Source organism: Engystomops pustulosus, chromosome 4 (assembly GCF_040894005.1).
Source record: "Engystomops pustulosus chromosome 4, aEngPut4.maternal, whole genome shotgun sequence".
Classification (NCBI taxonomy): domain Eukaryota; kingdom Metazoa; phylum Chordata; class Amphibia; order Anura; family Leptodactylidae; genus Engystomops; species Engystomops pustulosus.
The window spans coordinates 159,284,993-159,311,841 of record NC_092414.1 but is presented as its reverse complement, the minus strand read 5'-3'; the positions used below and the strand labels follow the sequence as shown (position 1 = coordinate 159,311,841).

At 39.8% G+C, this 26,849-nt stretch overlaps 1 protein-coding gene across 2 annotated transcripts; it reads right to left on the bottom strand.

Moving 5' to 3' along the window:
* SQOR (sulfide quinone oxidoreductase) lies at positions 1 to 22,253 on the bottom strand. Of its 2 annotated transcripts, none has more exons than XM_072148291.1 (10): positions 22,108 to 22,253; positions 12,975 to 13,227; positions 10,907 to 11,077; positions 9,311 to 9,364; positions 5,738 to 5,932; positions 4,196 to 4,405; positions 3,706 to 3,889; positions 1,152 to 1,219; positions 416 to 594; positions 1 to 262 (listed from the first exon to the last, which is right to left on the bottom strand). In XM_072148291.1, exons 2-10 carry the CDS (start codon positions 13,206 to 13,208, stop codon positions 205 to 207), a joined length of 1,353 nt encoding a protein of 450 aa, XP_072004392.1. In that variant the 5' UTR covers positions 13,209 to 13,227; positions 22,108 to 22,253; the 3' UTR covers positions 1 to 204. The 2 variants fall into 2 exon arrangements, with proteins under 2 accessions (XP_072004392.1, XP_072004393.1); XM_072148292.1 differs by lacking the exon at positions 22,108 to 22,253 and adding an exon at positions 14,986 to 15,032.
* Positions 22,254 to 26,849: the final 4,596 nt, after the last annotated feature.

Sequence of the window (26,849 nt, the reverse complement as noted above, 5' to 3'; positions counted from 1 at the left end):
TGATCTTGATGGGTTTTATGCATTACAAAAGAAATTTTATCAAAAATACATAATTGTGCCAGAAGAAAACAAAAATGTGTTCTGAAATACGAGGTTCTTCATGGTTGTGGCAATGAAACAATCTTCCTGAGCAGGTCGGTGGATTTCTTTGTTTATAAGAATAGGGGATGTATTTGCACGACATGTGTGTCATGTGACACATCCTTATTTAAAGCCAAGGTGCATTATTTTCCTGATGGGAGCTGGTCCACCCCAATATCCCCTGTAACAAAACAAAGTAATAAGAATTAGAAATTCTGATGTTTATGCATTTGCTGGTATTAAACAGGGTGGGTATTTTTAGAATCACTGCAGCCACTTTGAGTACATTGGCTTTGTTCTTATCAGTTGTAAACCTGACTAAGAAATCACTTACTTGAGAAGCATATTCCAGTAAAGGAACGGCATCATGTCCGCCTTCATATGGTACATAGTTCTTCTCTCTTTACCCTGGTTAATTGGAAAAGTCTCCAAGGGCTGGGCATTGTAGTCAAATTCAGCTAAGATCACTTTTCGGTAGCCAGTTACCAGTGGACATGAAGTGTATCCATCATACTGCAAGGAATAGAAACAACAGCAATTTCACTGAGTCTCGGTTACCTTAAAGGCAATAACATAAAACAATAGACCTTATTAGCCTCTGTTCACACCTCGTTTTGTGAACAGATATACGCTGAACATGTCCATAGCCATATAATGGCAGACAGAGGCATCTTTTTGTCCTCCACAGTATAAGTCGCATACTGCCGGAAACAAAGTGTGAAAAATCACAGTAGACAGTGCATTTAGATCCCGCTGGTATACATTCAGCAAAGGCCATTTGAAGCTATCACAATATGACATCCATCCCCAGCCTCAGCTGAATGTATACTTTGGGTCTTTGAATAGTGACATATCTGTGTTCTGATGGACTGCTACATCACTGAGGGTAAAAACCCAAACATTGGCAACAGCAAATCACTGCCTGTTACTGATGCCCCCCCCCCCCCCCCCAAAGCTGTTTTCAATAAACAAGGAGAACCAGAGGAGAAAAAAGCTTTCTGAACACGTTATATGCATCATGGAACAATGGAAGAAAGACAATGATATAGCTAAGAATAAATGATACAAACCTTTGCTGAAGGATTTTGACCTTTTAGCACCAAAGACAGGGTTTTGTCCAGGACTGCTGACTGGGCAGCTGAAGGCAGAAAAAAAGCTTAGTAGATCATCAAACACACTGTCCCGCATGTACTAAAACCGGCATTTCTTCCTAAGAAAAAGTGTGACCGTCTTAAATTCAGATACCTACAGCTGCTGCTTACAGGTGTAAACTTATAAAATATGTACACTTTTTGTATGGTATTACTCTTAATCTGCCACCAAAATCAAGCATGACAATCAGGGACACTAACTCATAGCTCCAGGCACTGTGACTGTGGTGATCTTCTTATATTTGTTATCCATGGCCTCCTCTCTTCTAAAACCAACTTTTAGCAAAATTATGCTAATGAGCCTTAAAGTCCCCACAGGGGCTTCTGTAACACACTCATAGCTTTTCTGGCTCATTAGCATTGATTTTAGAAAGAAGGGGGGCATGGATAAGAAATACAAGAAGATTACCACAGTCACTGTGTCTATATATATGAATAAGTGTTCCTGGTTTATCATGATGGATTTTGATGGTAGATTTAATTTAAAGTTACTGCAGGGACAAGAATGGAGAGATGTTGTATTGTAAATTCAATACTTGGACAGAAATTCAGTACAGTGATGTCCAATCTTGGCCTTTGCAGCAGGATGTCACTGCTGATATTGTTGACTCAGGAGCTAATCCTGTGCAGTTATTATGTCCTGTACGTTTAGAAAATATTTTTGCTTTTTTAAAAATAATAGTGGCACACATCCAACCTCACAAGCCCATGTATTGAATTTTGGTTGGTGTGGGGTTTTCCAGGAATCCTTTAAATAAAGAAATCATTCTACAGTTGGGAAAAATCGAAAACAGCTAAATAAGGAAGGTTTAAAATTCTGAGTTATTGTCCTCTGTAACAACCTAAAAACTAAGCTGTGATGGGAAATGAATTAGTAATGCGCAGAATAGAGAGGAGTGGTCTGTACTACCCATTCAGGGTTCAGGTGCAGCCAAACAGACAATCTGCCATATTAACTCACGTAGCAATTAGCCATGGCTTCTAATGACCGGAGGTGTTTCCTTGGCCAATCACAGCCCTGGCTAGTCGCTAGAGTGCTCTGCTTTATTATCCTGTACAGGAAGAATACACTAATGCTAAAGAACAAGAAGAAGGAGCCAAGTGACAAATTCTAATGAAGAAATGTCCACAGAATTGTCCACTGTATCTTAGGAGAAAGAGCATTTAGTGCTGGGAATTTAGGGATCATCAGAGGACAACATTCAATATCCTTATATGACCTTCACACATATCCGCCAATGACTACAGGCTCTCTTCATTACATGGAACAGATACAGAGCATTTAATTAGAAAGAACTAGCTTCATACATAAATCTCACTTCTATGAAGCAGGTCTAGGTATGTTCCCATACTACATACCTAGTAACAAAGGTGGTAAGAGGCAAAATAAACAAGAAACCAATTAGTAGTTCATCCTCTTACTAGTGATCATATCTGCATTTGCATATATGTAATTTATTTTATGTTAGGACTTAGTTTGGGTCATTCATTGTAAGCAAAGGTGTCCATCAGTATATTTTTTCCAGTAAAAAAAGGCAAAAAATACCCACTAGTCAAATGCAGTATAAATTTTGTTGAAATACAAGCACTTCACAGTTATTAAGAAGATCTGATAAAACTGATATAAAGTCTGTACTTTTTGTCCCCTGCAAAGTGCAAGTCTACAAAAGAGATGTCTTGTTATCAGTCATGTGACACAGGCATGCAGGGTGCAGATAAGCGCTGTGGTCCTGGAAGTGGTGGCCTGTCAGTGTACACACAACAGTAGTTTCAGCACCGAATGAAGTCTCGGCTTATTCTTGTCTTACGAGACATTGCATCATATTAGAGAAAGTAGTCGAGACAAGTCCAAATCAATTTATTATAATTGTATTTTATCAAACACAGCAATGAGGCAAATGACAAGTCAAAATAATAATTAGTTACGTAATATGGTAAAATAATATTGATGTGACTATAATTAAATATACTTCAAACAAACAACAAAGAGACTTGTACCATCATCTGGGTTACCTATATTTTAGTGGTGTCAACAATGTGGAATTACACATGAGGTCCCTCCTGCCTGGTTCTGCAATCATGAGGGTGCTGATGCCATTGTAATGGCACCCAGGTCTGCCTTCAGTATATTAGCGTGAAACACTTTAAGCTATTTGAGGTATATTTTCTATTGCTTTTCTCTGTTTTGGTTTTCATAGACTGAATAATCCATCATGTCCCTTTAGTGTCCCTGGCTGCCTCTCTATGTCTCTCTCCTGCATTGCATAGCAGCCATGTCTGCTCACTTTGCAGAAGCTCAACAATCTCACCAGTCAATGCACACTCAGACATAAGCACCAAACTAAAGCATGCTATCAAATAACTGTATGCACAAATCCAAATTATCTTCAATATAAAGAGAAGCCTGAAGCTCTGTGAAAGGCAGTATGAAAATCTCTAGGTCTTCATAAAGACGTATACATTATTTTCTTACCTATAGCTGCAGCTGTTTTTGATGTTGGAAGGTTTGTACAGTCTCCAATGCCAAAAACATTGGGGTACTTCTTATGCTGTAGGGTCTCCTTGTTTACATCCACCCAGCCCGCTGCGTCAGCCACAGCACTGTTTACCAGCACATCTTGTGGTCCCATTGGTGGGGTTACATGAAGCATTTCATACTATAGGAAACAGAGATCAATCACATTGTACGTCATAAAGAAAACAGAAGTTACATATTATTCTGCTATGAAAAAGTTATTTTTGAAACTGGACTCAACACGTAAACACCAATTATTATTTCCCCAAAAAGGGAAATAAGAGCTGAAATGAGTGATGCAGATAATTTCTGAACTGCTAATACTGTAATTAATTTAAGAAAATGGTTATGCATCAATTTCTAACTTTCACTCATGTTGCCAATGATACTTTCTGTCCCTTTATTATTATAAAATGATAGTGACTTTTATGAGACTTATTTGAATTACCTGGTATACTTTGGTTTCGCCTGGGTTATCAAGATTCTCAAACACGGCTTCTTGTTTGTCTGCTCGGACCTCAATAAGGTTGTGTTTAAAGTTGACCTGAATATCTCGCTCCTTGATTATTTGCAGTAAGGCATCTGCATACTTCTTCACCCCAAAAATAACTCCCAAAGATGTGTTAAAGATGAAGTTGGCATCAGATCGTTTTCCTGTCTATTTGTGCAAAGTAACAAATAAACTATTATGGTGAAACCGTACAATGACAATATTAGGTACCATTCTACAAACTTTAACAAATGAGGTTGCCACATTTATAAGATGAGATACAGGGACCTCAATAGGCATTGCTGCTGCTAAAGCCACTCTTTGACACACACATATTGACAACTACAGTAAAAAGAATAAAAATAAACAACAAAGGAGACCAAATTTTACCCGATTAAACTACTAGCACCCTCAGGTAAGATATGTACTTTCTACCTATAATCTCATACCCTAGCCTAGTAGTTTAATGGGGTACAATCTGGTGACAGGTCTCCTTCAACGAGCAACATTTATTGTGAACAAACAAATGGCAATATGACAAATTTATGTAATCTTTAAGGCCTCTTTGCACTCAAACTTATGTTCTGGCCCCGAGCTAGTCACACAATCAGCAGCCAAATCAACACCCCTTTAAATTCTACTGGGCACATTTAAGGTGCGATGCATGCACTGAGGCCCTATGCATCACTGTGGTGTGAACGTGCCGACTGCCCACACCACATTAGGCAGGTCTGAGTTTGTATTGTTTATCTGTCTATGTTAACTTTGCACACCGTGTGAGTTGCTAGAGGATTTGTGTGTTTATTTCTTATACCAAATAAAAGAATATTGATAAAATAATAGTCAGCATACTCCTGCTCAAGTTTTCGGCACCCACAGTCATTCAACGGCATACAACGTGCTGCTTGTGGCCTGCAAAATTCACAAATTCATGTGCATGAGGCCTAAACCTGCGGCCAGAATCAGCCAGCAATATTCAGCTTGGCATTTACAAGCCAAGATCAAGAAAATGTCATAAACACATAATCTATCCATTATACCTACAGATACTAAACGCTTTCAGTGCCAGGATACTGGCCTTATTTGCAGTCAATGTTTAAACATGTGAAAAAGAATTCAAAAGCCTTTTTATTTCCGAAATTAATAACGTAAGTGGTAATGGAAAATATTGCAGTATAATTTATTGAAGAAAAAGTTTTTTCCTTTATCTGAAACTTCATACACAGCAGACAAATATGGTGAAAAGGCTTCATATACACCTGGAGAATATTTCCGTCTTTACTGTCTGAATCTTTGACAACTTCTCCTTATCTACATGTTCTGTGTGTAAAAATGGAGGGATGGTTTTTAGACACAGAAACAAGTTCAGGAAAAAACATAGTAGAAAGCATTTTTCTTCAATAAAGTATGAGATATTTTACTATTATCACCTACACTTTTGCTGTTCTCAGACCATCAATCAATGAAATGCTGTAAGACATAAATGAGTGGTGATCTTACTTTTCTGAGATATTCCTCGGATAAATACATGATTTTCTGTGGTGCTCCCGCACATTTTACTGGTGTGTTGGGAAAGGTAAAAATTGCATTCCCCTTCTTAAAATCTTGCAGAGCTTTCCATGTTTTCTCTACAGTTTTTACAGAGTAATTGGAACCAATTTTGGGATAGTTAAATCCTTCAGGGAGTCCTTTCACCTGTTCAAAAAAAAGGCAAAAACAGCAACAATTGGCCTTTCTGTACATCAACATTTACATTCAACTCTCTTCTGGTTCCAGGCTAGCAAAAAGAAAACATATGTTACTAAAACTGGGGTTATTCAGCAAAAAAGAAGGCTGCAGGGAGCCCTCATTACAATGTAGATACCTGAATGAGAAGTACAGACATCTATCCAAAGATCTTTTTATACGCAGAGCCTAGAGGATGCCCCATTTCAGGCTTGCCCGCACGGCACTCTCCTGGTGGGCAATACAGCCATTTAAATGGATGCCCAATGATGTGAATGTGGCCGTGTGCTACTTGTATTAAAACGGTACAGTACGGGTAACATATATAAGTGTGCAAAGGGTCTATCTATGTATGTGTATTGGGCTACGCAAAGGACCCAAGTGATTTCAGGGTGATGCATAATCAGCAACTGTATTAAACAACTTGAATAAATGAATGGGGGAGGAGGGTGTGGGAGGGCAAAGGGTTGGGGAGGGGTGGATTAACTTGATGATGGAGTTAGTACAAGATATATGACTAGGAAATTTATAGATAAAATAAATTGGTTAGTGAACATATAGCAGAGTGTGTTTGGTAAAAGAGGAGCTTTTAGTTTGAGTGCTGGTGGAATGACACCTTGGCTCATGTTTCCGGGGAATTACTGTGCCATAGGCTACATATGGTTTCACAACACTACTCTGAAGCAAATTTCTTGTTTAGGTTACTGTCGACTGGTACTGGGAACCTGGTAATGGCTGATATACCATATACTGTTTCTGGAGGTACAACCTGGCTTTGGACAGGAGGTGGGGGCATTGTACCGGCAGCAGTGGGTTTGTTTTTGAATTCTTTTGAAAAACTGTTAAGTAAATATATTTTTATCAAATAAAATTTTATTAAAGACAAAACCAAACCAGTCTCTTTTTCCCATTTTTGACAAAAGGAAACAGAACTTATACAGAACAAAAAAAAGGAATTTTTGTTAAAAAAAATTCCCTTTATTTACAGAGGTTTTAAAAGGCAAAATCAAAGGTTGACTGTCCCTTTAACGCTCTCTCTATTTATGACCCACAACTGTTTTAAAAACTGCATAAAAAACCTGAACATTAAAACAAAGAATGTGACCAGGTATACTTTAAAAGGACTGTCTTACAAAGCAGCCAAGAGGCAATGTTTTCCTTATATCATCCCAGAAAATGTATTTGCATATTTCCTCGAATCCCCAGTGGAGCATCATTGGCTGTCAGTCTCCATGCAAGGGATACCCACAACAGCTTCACTACACTACCATCTAGTGGTCAGGTAATGTAAAGACTGCACAAATCTGGCAATATGGAATATTGTATGTAAGTCTTCCATTAAAAAATGGACATTTGGATGATAATTGGCTGTGAAAACAGCATCTGTTTTCTTGGCTAAAAATCAGCTTGGTTGTGGGCATATAACCTAAGGCCTCATTCACCCAGATGTGAGCTCACCCAGATCGTATCCTAGGCGTAGCATATGGATGGCTGGAGAGGGAGGGGAGGGTGTGCGCATCCATAACCACAAATCTGGCAAAATACAGGACATGTCGTCTACTTATATAGGACTGATTTTTTATAATCGTCTGATATTCAGTACTGTTATGTATTTTATCTATTGTTGCTTATGTATAACATTGAAATTTAATATGTGAGAATAAGGATATGTATTTTTATTTTTTTTGATGTATTGAGACCACAACTCGATTAAAACTTCTATATTAACTGTCTTACGAAATCAGTGTGAATTGGTGCTTGGTGTATTTTCTCTTCTCTTTTTAGTTTTTGTTTGATACAGAGAGACACCTGTATCACACCGACAGCACTTCCACTGCTTAGTTATCCTATTCTCTAACAATTAATGTCTGGGTAGTGCAGAGGTTTTATCTATTTTTATTTAATGTCGTATAAATAGTGGCGGTGCGGTGAGACACTGCGGCACATTTACTAAGGGTCCGCGGACCGCATTTTCGTTGGGTTTCCTGACTTTTCACCACATTTAACTGGGTTTTTTGGCGCATGTGCCGGCTTTCACGCGACATAAATCGAGCGACATAAATCGATCCGACGTATTCAATGCTCGCGCGGGATTTAACATTTCAAGTTGTGTCGCAAGACATGTACTCACATACACCGGGAAGAAGAAGGTGAACTCTGGCAGACCTCAGAGGGGAAGCAGCAACACATGCAGGAAAATGGATGCACGACCTTAATGAATCGCGCCAGCTCCGAATCCTCGTCAGACAACACACCTCGGGGATCGCGACAGGACGGGTAAGTAAATGTGCCCCACTGTGTGTTCACCACACCATAACGATTGCTATAGACTTCTATGGGGCTGTGATCTGCCATCAAATTGTGTGGCCAGATCACGGCCCTCCATACGGTCGTGTGAATGGGGCCTAACACTAAGTTTACAGGAATTACATATACATGTAATGTAAAGCTTGCATGGATATCCAGATGCTAATACATGTGTACAGAAAGTGTGCTTACTGCAGTTCTCACTGTACACCTTTTTTGATTTAAATTAGACTGATTATAGTACAGTGTTGGAAGTTTCCATATCCTGGATTGAAAGTGAACTCTGATGCCTATTTACTCGGCAAATAGAAAGATCTCGATAATGTCTCATGTCAGATATGAATCCTCAATGATTATACACCCAGAAGTTGTTGATGAAGAAGAGCTGATATAATGGCAAATTCTTGCACACTGCATGATTTTGCAATTATAATAGTGACTAATCCATCTCCCTGCCGTGTGGGCAGGCACAGGCTTTCCAGCACGAGTGCTGACGTATGATAAATTCCCCCCAAGTGATTCAGATTTATATGATTTCAAATTCAGGTGCATTGTGGTACGAGTCTAATGTATCAGAGGGGCCTGGGGCTTTACCTCGAAAGGTATGAAGACTTAGTTTAACATTACTTGTAACTTGTAGCCCTTTAATCAATGTCTGATAACAGGGAAGAGATAGATCTGGAGTTACAGCTTATTCATCACTATACAGTTTGTAGTTGACAGCAACACTTACCAAGTTCGTAAACAGAGAACTTCTGTCAACATACAATGATTTTAGCATCTGCTCAGTTGTCTGTTGCTTGCTAGTACCTTTACAGCTAGTACACACAACTGTGCTCAGCTAAATCATCATAGACTATGGTACTTGGTTGTTGGATTTAACAGACTGAGCATTGTGAAGTTCAGGGCTGTTGTCCTGTGGTTTTGCGCCATGTTTTTTACTATGGCAGTTTGCAAGAGAACATGCAGCAAAACCCCATTTTGTCCATTCCACTCCAAACTTTTACAGTCATATCCAGTAAATATATAACGGTACTTTACCTTTTCAAATTGCAACTTAAGACCAAGAGCAATGATCAAATATTTGTAGCCTATCTGTAAAGAAAACAAAGATTTAGAAATAAAGTATATAAACAGGAAATGCTAGCAACGAAGTGTAAGGCTACCTGCACATCTAGCCTAATGGCTGCAGAATTTAACTCAGCGGTAATTTCACAGCCAAAGCATTTTATGCTGTAATTTTGCTGAAAAAGGGAGCTCAAACTTTCCATTGCACAGGTTAAATCCTCACTAGGATCTGCAGCAGATAAATTACATTCTGTAGATCATAAATCTGCAACAGAAAGACGAATTTGCTAATTTTCTGTAGGTTTTGTCCAAAAGCTAGTTATCACTGCTTGACACATATAACCCGCATACTCATTCATCTCTGCTGTAATGAGGAGATGCCTCTCCTAGTATATGGTAAACCAAATAACCCCATTATCCTGCCAGAAATCCAAGACAAATGCTAACCCATCTGGTTGTGCTGGATCTCCTATATCCAACTGATGTGTGAGTGCCTCGCCCTGCTCTGTCTCAGTGACCATGCCTACACACGTGCCCCCACCTCCATTTCCTCCCTCTTCCAGAACTTGTTTATCAGCTCAAGTCACCTACCTCTCCATTCCATGTTAATTTAAAGGTGTTAAAGGCTGTCTGCACATGCAGTGGAATGGATGTGGGATTTAACCCCAATGAAAATCCCACAGCCATTCCACTAGCATCAGAAACCAGAGGAAATTGGATTGTCATAGTTCGGATTGTCATAAATCCCATACACTATAATGCTACTGTAATATGCTGTGGATTTACAGTGGAAATGCTTCAAGGCGAATCTGCACGTAATATGATGTGTGCAGATACTACAACATTTCATCTCCCTGGACTTGTCTGCTAAATCACAAAACAAAGACAAAGAAATTGTCATACGTTGTAAGCTGATGGTTATTTTTTCCTGTATGTTAGGCTACCTACACAAAGTTTTTTTTCTCTGCCCACGGATCTCTTTTTGCGTTCAGTGTATTTTTAATATTTCAGAGGCGTAGATACGCACAAATGGTCCACCTGTCATCTGGATATCATCCATTTTATGGATCCGCAAAAAAAAAACTCCAGAAAACTGGCAAATGATGTCAATAGCTTGTCCCAGCCTCTTAGATTATCACATGATTGTGTTATCTAGCAAATGATCCGCAAATACTAACGGCACACGGATGACACCTGTGTTCATCTGTATTTTTCACATTCCCATAGACTTTTATTGGAGGGCAGAGCTGAAAATACGGGCAGGAATAGGACCTGCCCTCAATTTTTTCTCAGGGACAATGGGCTCATCCGCAGATCTGTGGAAACCACAGCGGTGTATGAGCCCATCGAAATACATGGGGATGTGAGCTCGCCGCAAAAACAGCAGCTAGCACACATGTGAAAAATATGTTTGTGTGCATGAGGGCTCAGAATTGATAAAATAACATTGTCTAGTTGCCTTTGTGTTCAGTCCCCCCCTCCCCCCAACAAAAGTAGAATTCAGTTTTGGAATATTCAAGGTAATATTGAACTTTCTAATTAATTCTACATTTACAACAGCATATTTACCTCTTTGCCATCATCAATATGGATACAGTTTTTATCAGGATCGAAACCTTTTACTTCTGATTTAATCCATTTGACTCCAATTGGGATTGTGCTTGAAGTAGACCTTGCAGAGCTGGCCAACTGTTTTGCACCACCACCAACAAGAGTCCACATGGGCTGGTAGTAGTGAACCTAAAAAATATAATATTTTAAGATCATGTATACAATATTTTTGTCATGTTTCTCTTTCAGTTCCTTTATTTAAATTTGGTTAAAGAAAAAATGTAGCTTTTCTGCTTTGTCTCTCAACTTTCACACAGAAAACAAAGAAACAGATGTATGCAATTTTTAACAACATAATAGAAATTACATTAATAGATAATTAAAGTATAAAGGAAAACTGGTTACTGCCAGACAGTACAGCAATGGGACAGAACACAGTCTTTCTCTTTTTTTTTTTTTAATAGTTTACCTTTATTTAGGGCAAGAATGCTGGTAAAGCAGTCCCCATCATATCAGTCAATACATAAGACATGTACAAAATAAAGACATTTGTACTATATGAACAGTATGGAACAAAATGGATAAATATAATATGAATGGTTATATAGGACCTACATTCAGGCATCACCCGCTTCCCAGCCTATTTTATGTTATATATAGAATGGGGAAACAGAAGAACCCAGTGAACCTTCAGGATCTACAGAAAGGGCCCTCCACAGAGACAAATAGAGGAAACATAAAGAAGACAGGGGGAGGATAGCCAGTCCGGGTAAGGGGGAGCAGGAGGGAGCAATCCCTTCAGAATCTTACAGTGCTTGTCTATAATTGGCACATTGCTGAAAGGTTGCCAGGTTTTGTGAAATTTGACATAGGTTAGACGGGTTGAGGTGTGCATAATGTCATTTACTTTGGTAATCCACATGGCTATTGTTAGGGTGGGGGCAGCCTGTTTCCACAAAATCGGAAGACAGGAATGGGTGGCCATGATTAAGTAGCACAAGAAGGAACACTTGTAAGCCTGTATTGAGGTATTACAGTGGTGGAGAAGGAGGAGCGGAGGGTCCAGCTGGATCGAGTCTCTGCAGATCAACGAGATGAAACATTGCAACTCTTGCCAGAATGGCGAGAATACTCTGCAAGACTAAAACACATGAAGGAAGGATCCCTCATCTGCCCACATCTCCAGCACATAGCAGGTAATCTGGTCGGAACTCTATACTATCTAGCCAGGAGTTTATATCCCACTTCCTGAAATCTAGAACTAACCGAAGTACATAATTAGAATATCCTTATCTTTTGTTCAGGCGTCAAGAAGGTTTAGGTCTAATTCCCATTGAGCTAAGTATTGCAGGCAGGATCTTCAGGATGAACAAGAGGCAGGAGTATGCTGAAGAGAAAGTATGATGTAAGGTCCCCTTGGTGGATCGAAAGCTATCAAAGATCCTCTTGCTCCAAGAGAATTGGGAGCAAAGAGATTAGATAATGCCTTAGCTGTTGAGCTTTCCATACATCTAGAGGGACAGGTTCCTTAAAGCCCATGAGTAGCCAAATCTTTCATGAAATGTTCTGCCCTGTATTTACCGGGGGCCTCTCCACTGCTTGAAAACAAGATCCTTGAATTCTGTAGGAAAATCTGGATGACCCAGGATGGGAGCCAGAGGGGACTGCTGAAGAAGAAGACTCAGCAGAAGTTCTCTCACTATCTCTTAGTGACAGCACCAAACAGTTGTATCCAGCATACAGTAGGATGGGATTTTAGGGTAAGCGTCTTACTGGGGTCCAGCCAAGGTGCTACCTGCAGGGGATTTGGGTGAAAGACTGCTCCAGACGTACCAAAGACTTCATGCTAGAGTTGCAGCACCTGAGATTTTGTGCCTGAACAGAGTAGTGTGCTTAATCTTTGCAGGCTTCTCAGCACAAACAAATTTGTGCTGAGTGGCATTCAATGACATAAAGTAAGCCTGTAGTAGCTCAATAGGAACCGCCTGGAAAAGATAGAGTAGGAGAGCAAAATTTGGCACTTTTCTGATGACCATGCCCTCAATTACACGTGTTTGTGTAACCCCTTAGCACAGATTCCCAGTACCTCACTTGGCTCGATTACAGCGACTTTTCCAGCTCCAAGTTTTCTTTTCATTCGAGAACTCATGGTGATCCCAGCAGCACCTCCTCCAACAACGACTACATCATAGTACTCTTTAGCAGCATATCTGTTTGTTAAGTGTAAGGTCCGACAGGAACTACTGTGCACTCCAATTCTCAGTAAGTGGGCAGACTGATGGATATGGGCACCACATTGCACCACTCCAACGAAAGCCATTTCTGGTGAAGATAATTAGCTACAAATAAAGAAATAAAAGTCACTTAGGTTAACACCACAGACAACTTAATACATTACGATGGTCCCTGTAAGTAACACTGACATAAAATTGGTAACCAAAGTTTAACAATGAATTGCACAAAGTAAGAAAACTAAAAAGTATGTCAAAGCATTTTTCATTTTAGCATGAAGGAATAACAGAATAATAACCTTTTATGCAACAGAATCAATACATAAGCCCAGGAGAGGAGGGGACTGGAAAAAAACTATTCTACATCATCTATTTATAGTAATATAACATTTTTAATATTAAGATTAGTAGGATTTTATGTAGTCTAACTTGTATTAGACTTTTCAAGTTCCTTTTGAATATCTAAAAATATAATATTCAACTTTCTGCCGGCCGGCGCAATAATGTGCGCCGGCCGGCAGATCGCATGGACGCGACTCTGCCGGCTATTACAGCAAAAAGAAGAAAGAAGAGGAGCCCCGTCTAGGAGGGGCTGGCATACATGTGGCTGGCTGTATACTACAGGGGTCTGGCTGGCTGTATACTACATGGGACTGTCTGGCTGTCAAAGCTCTCCCTTTGTTCTGCGTCATCTCCCTTCAGTGCTGTACCTTTGTTTGTTTACATCGGCAGGACCCTTTTCAACATTAATTCCCAATCTGCTTTAATAATTGACATTACTGATTCCACTCACTTTGAAAAAAATGTACATGTCTCCCTGCTAGCAAACTGCATGTAGTCCAGTAGCCATCATCATTATGTTCACAATGCTTTAACAACTCTCCTTCCTCCTCCTCCTCTTGTATCACAGGGTCAGCTCACGTTAGTGGGAAGAAGAGGGAGCAGGAGGTAAAGTTGTTAGAGCATTGTGAAGATAATGATGATGATTCTATGACTCTTTGCTGGCAGGGAGCAGTAACGTTAATTATTAAAGCAGATTAGGAATTAGTATTAAAAAGCCTATAGGAACCAGTCATTCGGTGAAAATGTTAATGTATGATTCTGAAGAAAGGTTCTTTCAGGTCTGATTTATGGGATTAGGGCTCCCCTTATGGTCCCCTTTTTAGTCCACATGAGTTTCCTTTCAGGTCTGCTAGTTTGAGTTTTGCTGGAAAAGTTTTCTCTCTATGCTCATATGTTTTTTGATGGACCAGTGTATGAAGAAACAATATGAGCCTCCATTCAGATCCCTTAGGGCATTTATTATATTTTGGGTAATTCTTTAGGCATATACTCTTTGTATGTTATACACACTGTATATTCTATCACTATAGGCATGATTATTGCCTGAAACGCGTAAGCCTTGTCTCTATCTGGCAGTTTAATGATGTGTGAATGAATGATGAGTTCAATGATGTTTGAATAAATGTGATGAAATTTTCACATCCCTTTACATTTTCTAGGGGACCATAAAAGTTCGAGATTTTGTTAAAAAATGTTTTACATTATGGTTTGCTGTGTCTGTGGGAACCTGGCAATACTAAAAACAGTCCTTTGGTGACAGGTTCCCTTCGAAGATATAGGGGCTATATCTATTGGTGAAAGGCATGGAAAAAGTAGCACATTTCGCCACACAGTAATCTTTGTGCCAAAGTTATTGATTTATAGCGCATTTTCTTCCTGAATATTTTTCCTAACAGTTGCCGATTTAAGTCTGTGGTTCAGTAGGCCTGACTGATTATAATCTACGACGAAAACTGATGTAAATTATATCTTATAGGAAATCTACCGTTACCAAAAAGTAAAAAAAAACCTACAGACACTGACCTGTCCTCCTCTTTATCTTGATCCTTGCTCTAATCTTGACAGCACCTAGAAAAAAGACTTCTAATTAGAAGGCTGGAGCGAGGGGACGTGTTGTCCAGCTGCTAATTATGCACGTCCATGCATGCGAGATGACATCACACGAGTGGCGCAAATTCACGCCTCATCCATCATAGATGCCTCCCTCTCACATGTTGGAGAGGAACGTGATGAAGGGGGCCTGCAAAATTAGCAGCCAATAGCACTGGACATCTCGTCTCTCGCCAGGTTTTCTTTTTACTTTTTGGTACTGGTAGATTTCCTTTAAATCAATGCTAGTGAGTGTCCTAGGGAAGAATCTACCTCTTAATAAAAAAGTGTATCTTCCCTCCAGCACCTTATGTCACATCAGGCAAATGAAGCAGTGGTCCCCTATAGTTTTACTCAAGTTTAGGCTACATTCACACACACGCATCCAGGTGAGCATACGGCAGCGTGCTCATCCAGCCCCTCTTCATAGTAAATAGCGCAGCCTGGCCATACGTACAGGGGAAGATAGAACATGCTCTATCTTTTGCCCCATGTACAGTGCGGTATGATACCGCCGCCAGGTCGCCTTACTTGTCATGTGCAACTGGATATATGTCCCCACAACAGCTGTGTTATTTCAGCCTTAGGCATATATGTCTGGAAATGCCCATCCATTCAGGACTTTTGGATGGACATTTATTCCAACGTCAATGAGCGTTTGACCGTCTCCATGAGGTTGCTCTTGAGGATGTAGTGCAGCTTCCTGATCAGGCATTATTGGTCTGAACGTATCCAGACATTTATATTTACGTGTTCATAAGTTTGCTTGCAGTTTTTAAGCCTGGTGTAAATCATAATGAAAATAAAGTACATAAGTCAGGTGCAACACTGCTACATTAAAAAACTGCATGCACAAATATTAATATGTAAATATACCTTTACAGAAATCTCCAGCTTGGTTCATTTACACAAGGTGTGGTTCTGGAGATCATGATCGCAGTCACCCTGTTCTACTTTTTTTATATTATGAACAGAATTGTCGTGCTAAAATTGGTCATAACCCTCTGTAATGTTCACCTTGAAATTCATAGGTAATACTTACAACACTTCAGCACATATGTGGTACAATATGTGACAAAAAAGTTCCATGTCTCCTAGCACAGTATCAAGAGCAAGCAGAAGATACCAGGATACAGAATGTTAGAAAAGGAGAGAAAGAGCTTTAAAATGTCATCAACCCAGCAGCTTTCATTCTTTATAGCGGAGTCCAGGAACCTTCCACCTGCTCAGTGCCATAGGGACTTCGTCTTGTTACTTATCTTCTGTTACACATCCATTATTAGGAGTATGCCATAACTTAAAAATACTACTACTGACTGTAGTCAGGATCCGTGTGATATTTATGTGCATACAACCAAATTTTGTCACATAAGGAAATGGTGCTCTCCTGTTCTAATCTTCCTGAAATGCTGATTTATTATGTGCTATTATGTAGTATTACAGTAATACAACAAAAAAAGTTTACTTAGAAAGTCGTCGAGTCATGCAAGAACAAAATGTTCCTGCAAGTCCCAAGTAACATGACTCCTGCAGGCCTTCAGGCGATACACTACCCCCCTCTTTTTACCATTGACACATTGTCAGCCGTGCTTCCCTGCACGTTCACATCCATAAAAAAAGACAGGGCACGTGATTCACATAAACACTATAACTGGCAGCAAAGAGCAGTCTTATAAACTGGACCAGTGTAATAAAAAAATACTGCCCACATACAAGTATTGTAATTATCCAAAGCTACATCTGAACATAAAAAGCAGTCTGTCACAGAAGACAACAGGAATTTTTGCTATGCAGTTATTCAGTCCCAAATTGTCACATACATGTATGGGGAAAAACCTGCACAGATTCGTACAGTATTATAGAAAAATATCGTGTAGTGGATGAGATTTGTATGAATCTGTTTAGAATCAAGTATGTTTATTATGGGGTCGAACTTGCATCACAAAGGTTGCACTCTGCTCCCCAGGAACACCAAAAACATGGCCATGGTCAGTTATTAGCGGCTTGTGTGTCATCGATGTGTGATCCACTCATGCATGGATGACAATAGAAAAAGAGTCCCCAAGACTAAAGATTAGTGGACTTGAACTTTGGCACACTGAGCCCAGGTTAGAGAAAACGCCCTGACCTGCTCCTGTCTGTCTGAGAAGAATTTTAGATTGGTAAGTGACACCTTTTTCTTCATACTCCGCTCATGAATATGTTTAGCAAAATTAAAGAAAAACTACCATGAGGAATCTACTTTCATAAGTAGCTCTGATTGTAGATTCCTCCAGCCTGCCTCTGCTCTAATATGTAATTTAATAATCCTGGAACCTAACCTAACTTGGTAAAAACTTTATTTTAGTAATATGTAAATTAACTGCAGAGGCTACTGGGAAGTGTACTCCTCATGGTAGGTTTCCTTCAAATGCTAGAAATGATGGTCCTGAATGAGAATAGTGTAGTGCTGTACCTAAAAACAATCATGCAAGGAGTTAAAACTAGCTCACAATGACTAGACATTTTCCTCAGGAACATATCATAAACTAGCGTGTAAAGGCTCCGACACGTATCTGGAAATAGAGTAAGGCGCTGAAGGTCTGCAGAGTTCATTCCTTGTTGTAAGGATGACATCTGCAATGTCTTGAAAACTGTCACTCATTGTAACTTTTGGCTGTAACAGTGACTGCAAATAATTTTTTGGGTTGTTTAACAAAGTTCAAAATCAGAAAATAGCATATAATGTATTTGCTGAAAACGCTTGGACTAAAACGATTTAACCAGAGATAACATGGATTTTTTTTGTTATAGAAGAAATCAAATACTGATGGCAAACAGAAGCCTTCTGTGAAATAAAAGGGCTAATGCATCTGACCCAATGGGCATGTGCAGCATAAGAGGAGAGTTACAGAAACAATATTCAGCATCTCAATAGAAGTATTCCCGTCAATGGGGTCCTGCGCAGAAATGTTACTTTTGCATCTTTTTTTGATTTGTTGCGCCTGCATCATGACCAACTTTCACCTTTTTAAGAGACATTTGTGCGGACCTTGTCAATATCTTTTTTTTTGCCCTGGAAAGGGGGCAATGTTTATCCCATGTAAAACCTAGTGAAGATTTGCACATATTTATTGATACATTGCAATAATGTGCATATATATATATATATATATATATAGTCCCCAGGTTATGCACAAGATAGGTTCTGTAGGTTTGTTCTTAAGTTGAATTTGTATGTAAGTGGGAACTGTATATTTTATCATTGTAATTCCAGCCAAATTTATTTTGGTCTCTGTGACAATTGGACTTTAAAAATGTTGGATTGTCATCAGAACTAAGATTAACAATAAATCTTAATTGCAGACACCTGTGATAACTGTCATAGCTGTTTATTGTAGCCTAGGACTAAAATCACAAATGGTAAATGACCCACAAGAGATCTTGTGGAAGTACATACAATACAGAGGTGTGAATAAGGCCTTATCTGCGGTGCCAGGAAAAAAAGTTCTGTACTATCAAACTTCCTTACTGTATTATAAAGGGGTTAGTTAAATGACTGCCTGATTACAACGTTTAAAAAATTTTTAATCTTTATTTCAAACAATAATGTTAAAAGTTTGGACTACAAAATAGCCATATCAATAGTGGACTCAGGCTTTCCCACGTGATTATCCTTCACCCTCTATTTGCAATCGGTGCAGTTGGGCACCAAAGGGGTCCGGAGTCACACCTAGGAATAAAGTATGCCACACTCAGCACTGGTTTTGTCTGAGTAATGTCCAAAATCAAGGACCGTCTGCTACTAGTTAATGCAGACAAGTTCAATGCCTATCTAAATATTACCCTGCCTGACGCGTTTCTGCATCGGTCCTTATAACCGATGCGTCATCAGAGGCATCTCACACACTTAGGCACATTCACACGTTTTTACAGCAGCACGGACATTGTGACTCCCGCTAGTTCATACTAGAGCAGTCACAAGCGTCCGGCTGCTTCTCCGGCTCTGTAGACGGCCGCTACAGACGGTCCTTGATTTTGGACATTACTCAGACAAAACCAGTGCTGAGTGTGGCATACTTTATTCCTAGGTGTGACTCCGGACCCCTTTGGTGCCCAACTGCACCGATTGCAAATAGAGGGTGAAGGATAATCACGTGGGAAAGCCTGAGTCCACTATTGATATGGCTATTTTGTAGTCCAAACTTTTAACATTATTGTTTGAAATAAAGATTAAAAATTTTTTAAACGTTCTAATCAGGCAGTCATTTAACTATTCACAGAATAAGAACGTGAACCGTATATCTGATAACAAATTATTTAATTATAAAGGGGTTACCATAACCTGCAGCTTAGCAAATTGATACATAAATGTCCAGCTACTCTTTGTAACATATGACCAAAAGCCCAATCATATAAGGAAGCCATTGTGCAGAGTTTAAGACAGAGACACATTAAAGGAAGAACAAGTCTGTGGACTGCTGCTGTCCATAGAAACAGGTGGAGCTTTATAATGTAAGTGCCATCACATCAGGCCATAAATGAGCCTCTACTAGGCTTACAGCATATAGCAAGAATTACTCATTGCAACACTAAGAGATTGCAAAAAAAAGGTTGTCACAGTGTGAATCCTTGTAATACTTAATAGTTTCAACAAAGTAATAAATCAGTACATACCAAGACAAAGTAGCAACATGAAGATGTTTTGTCATTATTTTCAAGTTTGTGGGCAGCCACTAATAGTAGTAGTTCCATGTGATGAACCAAAAAATAAAAACACTACAAAACTAAAAATATTTGGTGCATAGATGTACTCACCATACAGTGTGTTTACTATACAGTGCGGTGCACAATACACTTTTATGTATGCTATCTGCAGTTCATACGGCTAGCATACGGCCGCCATATATACATTTGTGTGCATGGGGCCTAAGACTCAGATCTGTGCTGAGAAATTGGTTAAATGTGTAGGGTACACTGAGCCACTCCTGGCATCCTCTCACATTTCCCTTGGTCCAGACTCTGGATCCACCCTTCTCCCGCTAGACTTTTGATACTTCACCTAACCAGATTACTGCCCCACAACTGTATCTGGGGCACTTATAACACAATGGGGGGGATTTACTAATTGTGCCGCACGGACGACTGTCGGCATCGGAGATCAGTCTTCAGAAAGCACAGCCCGATGTATTAAAGTGGTGCACGGCTGTTAGTGATTACTGGGTAGACGGAATTAATCAGTCATGCGCCAGAAAAATGCCGACAGTAATGAAGTGTGCGCCCAAATCTTACATGCACTGCACCTTAATTTTGCTCTCAGACCAATTTTTACCTGGCCTATCGTGCACCAAAAATTGCGCCTAAAAATCCCAACAAAATACACATAAATGTGGAGGATAATGTGGAAACATTAGGCCACGCCCACTTGCCCCCAAAAAAGACGGAGGTGTCGGGATAGTCAGAAACATCTGTTCTTTCTGGCGCAAACTCATTATAAATGATTTGCAACAGTTAAAAAAAAAAACATTAAAATCCCAGCATTTTTTTTGGTGCAGATGCGATAATACATGTGCCCCAATATCTTGCCCTACTTTATCGGTGTATTTACATTTTGGACCTTATGGAGGGGGCGGATCGCCTACGAAATGTGTAGTCAATACCTACTAACGCAGATTATCCATTGAATGATAGGATAACACACACACAAAAACTAAGGGGGGGGGGGGATTTAACAGAGCTTGTACACCAGTTTTCTGATGTACAAGCCTTGATATGGTTGCAATTCCTGATGGCTGACCAGATTTGGAGACTATTTCCCACCCTTACACTACCTCCAGGCCAAGTGGGGTTTGAAGGGCGTAAAGGGGGTTATAGAATTGGGCAGATTATAGTGCAATTATACAGAAGGCAGGACCTGGTGTAGAATTTCCCTGCTGCTGAATATATCACCATGCGCCATCTTGTGATAAATTCCCCCTTAGGTATGTGAGCATCAGTGCTTATTTCTTCTTCCTGGGATAATTGATTTTTACAACAAAAGAAGCAATTAGGAGACATTTACCATAGCATTGTACACCCCGATTTGATGTAAACACTGCCCCTCAAGATACATCCTGATGTATTTGACAGGTAACTACACTGGAGTCCACTTCTACACCTGGCCCTGCTTGGCGTTGAAATGCACTTTAACATGCGCCCATTCAGGCCTGGATGGTTGCAGGCTATAACAAGTGCGCAGGCGCAGAGCAGAAACAAACTGCAACTGTATACTAAATCTGCAAGTGTTAAAAGTGACTTGTGTATATTAGAGGTCAGTCATTAGAGGTCTACATTTGACAAGGATATCTGGTTCGAATACAAAGCAGAAAACTGACAGCTGAAGATTTTACAATCTGCACCAAATGTCCAGTACTGTCCTGAATTGCAGAGTGTGCACAAGACCTGAATGTTTCTGTACAACGCAGATCATTTTTCACATAATAATCTGCATTGAAAATCTGTGTGTAGTGTACAGATCTTTATACGAAGAATCTTGCAGATTTTAATCTGGATTTGCAAAGTCAGCACAAATCTGGATCAAATCTCCTGCAGAAAAAGAACATGGAAAAAAAATCGGCCCAATTTGTGAATTCATGTGCAAAAAGAGATCTGATAAAGTATAAAGTAATGGGATGAAGTGGATATACATATACATATGTATATAATGGTACTGCACTATGCAGCCAGTTCTCATGCTTAGCTTATGCTGATGATAAACTCTATACAAACCACATTAAGAAAAACTTCCTTTTTCTAAAGAAAAAAAAAAAAAGGAATAGGAGAATTTACTGGGGACATATTCATGAACCATTTCATCACTAATATGATGTATGAACTAGCATTCTGGCTCTTCTAGTTCTTACCTACATTGAAGATAACATACAATTAGTGACCAGTGTGTGTGACAACTTTCCCGGGGTGGGCACAGCTCCAGTGAAGTGCATGCTGGCATTGGCCCCCACTTTATACAGCAGTAATGTGCCGGATAATGGTGTCTAGCCTGAGCTCATGTGTACTGCAGATAGCGGAGGGACTTACCTCGGCAGGGTCCTGGATGCGGTGCACACGGCCAGCGCAGGGATATCACCCGCCCGGAGCTGTAGTGCCCACCTCTCGTGCCTTCCTGCCCCGGGAACCTCCTGATTGGCTACTGTAGTGGGCGGGGCCGTGCTGCTTACATTCCCGGAGTGTGACAGGGACTGTGTCAGGGGCTGTGGCTGCAGGAGATGAAACACTCTGCTCATTCATTACATAGTATCTGCATAGAGGAAAGCTGGGTGGCTACCAATATGACAGTCATTCAGGCTACACAGAACTTCCTAAACTATTAATGCAGGATGATGACATAGGTGTGCCTAGATATGGGCATTATATATACACATTACTTGATCAGGCCAGGGGCGTAACTAGAACATACGGGGCCCCATATCTGACTACTGAATGGGGCCCACTTCTCCCTTAAAAAAATATACATATTTGTATACTCACACAGTATAAACACATCATTCTCACTAATACAACATAAATATACATACAGTTAATACACACCATATATACATAGAGCATATACACATATATACAGTATATAAGCACCACACACGTACACACCCAATACTGCAGATGTCGGGGCCCCTTACACTGTGGGCCCCATAGCAGCTGCTATGGCTGCTACAGCTGTAGTTACGCCCCTGACTCTGGCATAACATGTATTTGGCGGAGGTAAATTTGACTAGCCCTCATGCTAGTAGTGTAGACTCAGAAGTGTCTGAGAGCAGAACTGTTCTAGTTGCCCATGGAGACTAGTCAGAGTTCAGATTTCATTTTCCCACAGCGGTTTATAAAATTAAAGCTGAGCTCTGATTGGTTGCCATAGGCAACTAGAACAGTTTTACCTCAGACACTTATGATAAATCACCCCAATAAAGCCTGTGATTTCTTAAATCTTCTACCAGCCCTCATGTACGTGGCTGTCATTTGCAACTTGTACTGTGTGCTCCAAATTACACCAATTGACACCAAATTCATATACTTTTTACTATGCTTTCACATGTTGTTCTTGTTGTTGTTGTTCATGTCTGTGGTTAAGTGATTTCCACGGATGCCTCACAAAGCCATTGATTTCTATGGGTGTTTTCACATTGGCTTTTATTTTCACTGATCCATTGTCCGTGGAACAAATGATGAAACATGTCCTATTTTTTTCATGGATGCGGATCACAGAAGTTAATAGAAATCTATGGGTCCGCAAAAACAAACTGATGAAACCAGTTTTTTTTTTCCACTAAGGAGGCTGAAAAACCAGGTATGATATTTTCAAAGCAATGATAACCCTTCAAGTTTTTTTGCAGACAGAGACAAAACGGAAGAAAAACGGAGACAAAACGCAGTGTGAAAGAAACCCTTAATATGTTTAAATAAAAAACATTAAAAATGTAATTTTCATAACTACATTTTCTAGCTTCTTTATACTATGCACAGAGCTGTATAAAGAGACAAGCTTATCTTTTCATTTGGAAGATGTGTGATCATTTGAGAAATGATCCCTCCCCTGGCTGCACATGACAGGAGGATAAGTTTTCCAGGATGAGTTGAGGCCGTCTTGTAGGCCTTTTTCCATGGCAGCCTTAATTGGCAATGTCTTCATAATCTCAAAAAATTCCCCCTTCCCCCCAAGGTTATTAAAATACCATATATACTCAAGTATAAGCCTCGTTTTTCAGCACAAAATTTGTTCTCAAAAACCATAACTCGGCTTATACTCGAGTCAAGAAAAAAGTCAATACTCACCTTTCCAACGTCACCCGTAGGTCCCATGCTTGACTCGATGCTCAGGTGCGCCCGCAGGTCCTTCGGATCCTCTTCGGGTTTTTCCGCTCCTCTTCTGGTCCCCTTGCGATGGCGGCGGCTCACAAACAATGACTTCGGCAAGCAGCTAACGTAATTCTGTGTGCCGGCCAAGCCCGAAGACCCAAAGAGGAGCGGAAGAATCTGAAAAGGATCCGAAGGACCCGAGGCAGCACCGGAGCATCGGAGACAGACTGGGCAGGCTGTATACTACAGGGGGCTGGCAGGCTATACACTACAGGGGTCTTGCTGGCTATACACTGGGAGGCTGTGACCAATGCATTTCCCACCCTCGGCTTATACTTGAGTTTCCCAGTTTTTTGTTTTGAAATTAGGGGTCTCAGCTTATACTCGAGTATATATGGTATATATAGTGCAGCCCTCCACAAATTAAAAATATTAGAGACATGCATTTATGTATGGATTATAGTGTATGTAGCACTATCCCACTACGTTAGCTTAAACATTGCTCCCCAAAAATTAATTCTAACATATACAGTGTCCACTCTTCAATCTACAGTGGGGCACATTTACTAAGAGTAGTGCAAACTGCACTAAATGCAGTTTGCCTGTGCATAGTGCAGGGGGCTACAGATTCATGAATTGTGGTCCGTGTTCTTCATGAATCTAGCGCTCCCTGCACTGCCCTACAGAGTGCACCAACTTTTTTGTGGTGCACATTTAACATAGGGCGTGTGACTTTGCATGATAAATCCGGCGCATGGTCCGACTGAGCATCGGATCGCCCGCCAATTTGTGTCGCATGAAGACTGGTGCAGAGGCGCCACAAAACTGTCACGTGCAACACAATTGTGGTGCAGTCACTTCTTAAATACCTGTACAAGCAGTTTGCATCTAAAAGAACAAGCAAGTCCTCAAGAAAACGCACAGTCCTTAGTAAATGTGCCCCAGTGTCATTAAAATGATAATATTGTGTCATTTATTATTATTATTATTATTTATATTATAGCGATTACATATATACTGCACCATAACAAAGCTTAGAGAATAAATATAGCACCAGTATGGAGTTCAATACATAAGTACAGTACTAGAACTGAGATTAATACAGAAAGACAGCAACAGAATCAATTCCCGGTCTCTATATAAATATATACAGTAGCCCAAATTATTTTACATACTGTATGTACAGAGCCCTCTAATTTACATGTAGTTTATACAATTGAAAAAAGACACTTGTCCATCAAGTTCAACCAAGGAAGGGAAGGGATTGCATGAGGAAGGGATTTAGGGGAAACAATTCTATATAACATAACCATCAATGTTATTTAGGTGTAAAAAGGCATCTAGACCCTTCTTGAAGATCTCTGCTGTCCCTGCTGTGACCAGCGCCTGAGGCAGGCTATTCCACAGATTGACAGTTCTAACAGTAAAGAAGCCCTGTTGCCTCTGGTGATTAAACCTTGTTTTCTCCAGACAGAGATGTTGCCCTCTCGTCTTTTCATTTGATTTAATCTGAAACAACTTACCACCATATTTTTTGTATGGACCATTCATATATTTATATAAATTAATCATGTCCTCGTAGTTGTCTCTTTTCCAGACTAAATAAATCAAGTTGTTTTAATCTTTCCTCATAACTAAGACCTTCCATAGCAATCGAGCAATCGCTGCTATCGGTGTCCATTGCTTCAAAAAGATAGAGGCGCCCATGCTTGGTGAAGATCGAAGACACAAGGCTGTCTGGTTTTAACCTATTCATTACAATGTGCGAGTAGCACGTTATAATGAATGAGGAGGATGTAGTGTGGCAGTAAATGGTAGGACAACCTAGGTTTAAATTACCCTTGGGGGTCTGAAAAAAAGTCTAAACAGTAAAAATCATAAACAAGTTAGGTATTGCCACGTCCCTAAATGCCCAATCTATCAAAATATAACAACTTTTTTTACGGCGTTTAACTCTGTAACGGAAATAGTGTCTGTGGAAAATGGCACTTTTTTGCCATTTTGAAAGATTTAAAAAAATTCAAGAAAAAGTGATCAAAAGGCCATACAGCCCTAAAAATAGAAGCATTGAGAGCAACATCAAAAGTCAAAAATTACACCACTCACAGCTCCATACACCAAATTATGAAAAGGTTATTAGCGCCAAACATTATATTTATGAAAAAAAATAAAACCTATGCAAATTTGGTATCCCCATGATCGCACTGACCCCAGGGATAAACTAGACATGTCATTTGGGCCACAAAGTGAGAACCGTAAAATCCAGGCCCCTAAGAACACACCGCAAATGCGGTTTTTCACCAATTTCACTGCATTTGGTATTTTTTTCCCTGCTTCCCAGTACATGGCATGAAATATTAAATACTGTCACTATTAAGTGTAATTTGTTACGCAGAAAACAAGCCCTCACACAGATCTCACACATGGAAAAATAAAAAATATTAATTTTTGAAAGTGGGGTGTGAAAAATGGAAACGCAAGAAGGAAAAAGGGCCGCAGTGGGAAGGGGTTAAAAAACCATGCCAACATAAAGCAGACGTTTTGGGAAATGTAAGTTATGAATTAATTTGGGTTGTATGACCATCTGATTCAAATGTAGAGAATTTACAACTTTGAAAATAAAGAATATTTCCAAAGTTTTAAACCAATGTGAAGTACAATGTGTCATGAGAAAACAATCTCAAAATCCCCTGGATATGTTATAGCGTTCCAAAGTTATAACCACTTATAGTGACACAGGGCAGATTTGAAAAATGGGGCCACGTCCAAGAGGCCAAATTAGGCTGGGTCCTGAAGGGGTTAAAAAAAACGCTTAATTTTATGTCATAGTTGCTGTTAAATTTTTAAACCTAAATTCATATCTTAAGTATATACTCGGGTATAAGCTTAGTTTTTCAGCACAAAAAATAGCTGGAGGAACCTTTTTAAATAGCTTAAAAAGATTCCGACCATTTTGTGGTGCAGCTGCA

Bases quoted from the DNA above. Each gene is read 5' to 3' on its own strand.
- SQOR (XM_072148291.1), bottom strand. From the start codon at position 13,208: ATGGCTTTCGTTGGAGTGGTGCAATGTGGTGCCCATATCCATCAGTCT. The intron at 9,365-10,906 runs GTAAATATGCTG...TTTTCTTTACAG, and splicing joins ATATTGATGATGGCAAAGAG to ATAGGCTACAAATATTTGAT. The intron at 263-415 runs GTAAGTGATTTC...GTTTTGTTACAG, and splicing joins TACTGGAATATGCTTCTCAA to GGGATATTGGGGTGGACCAG.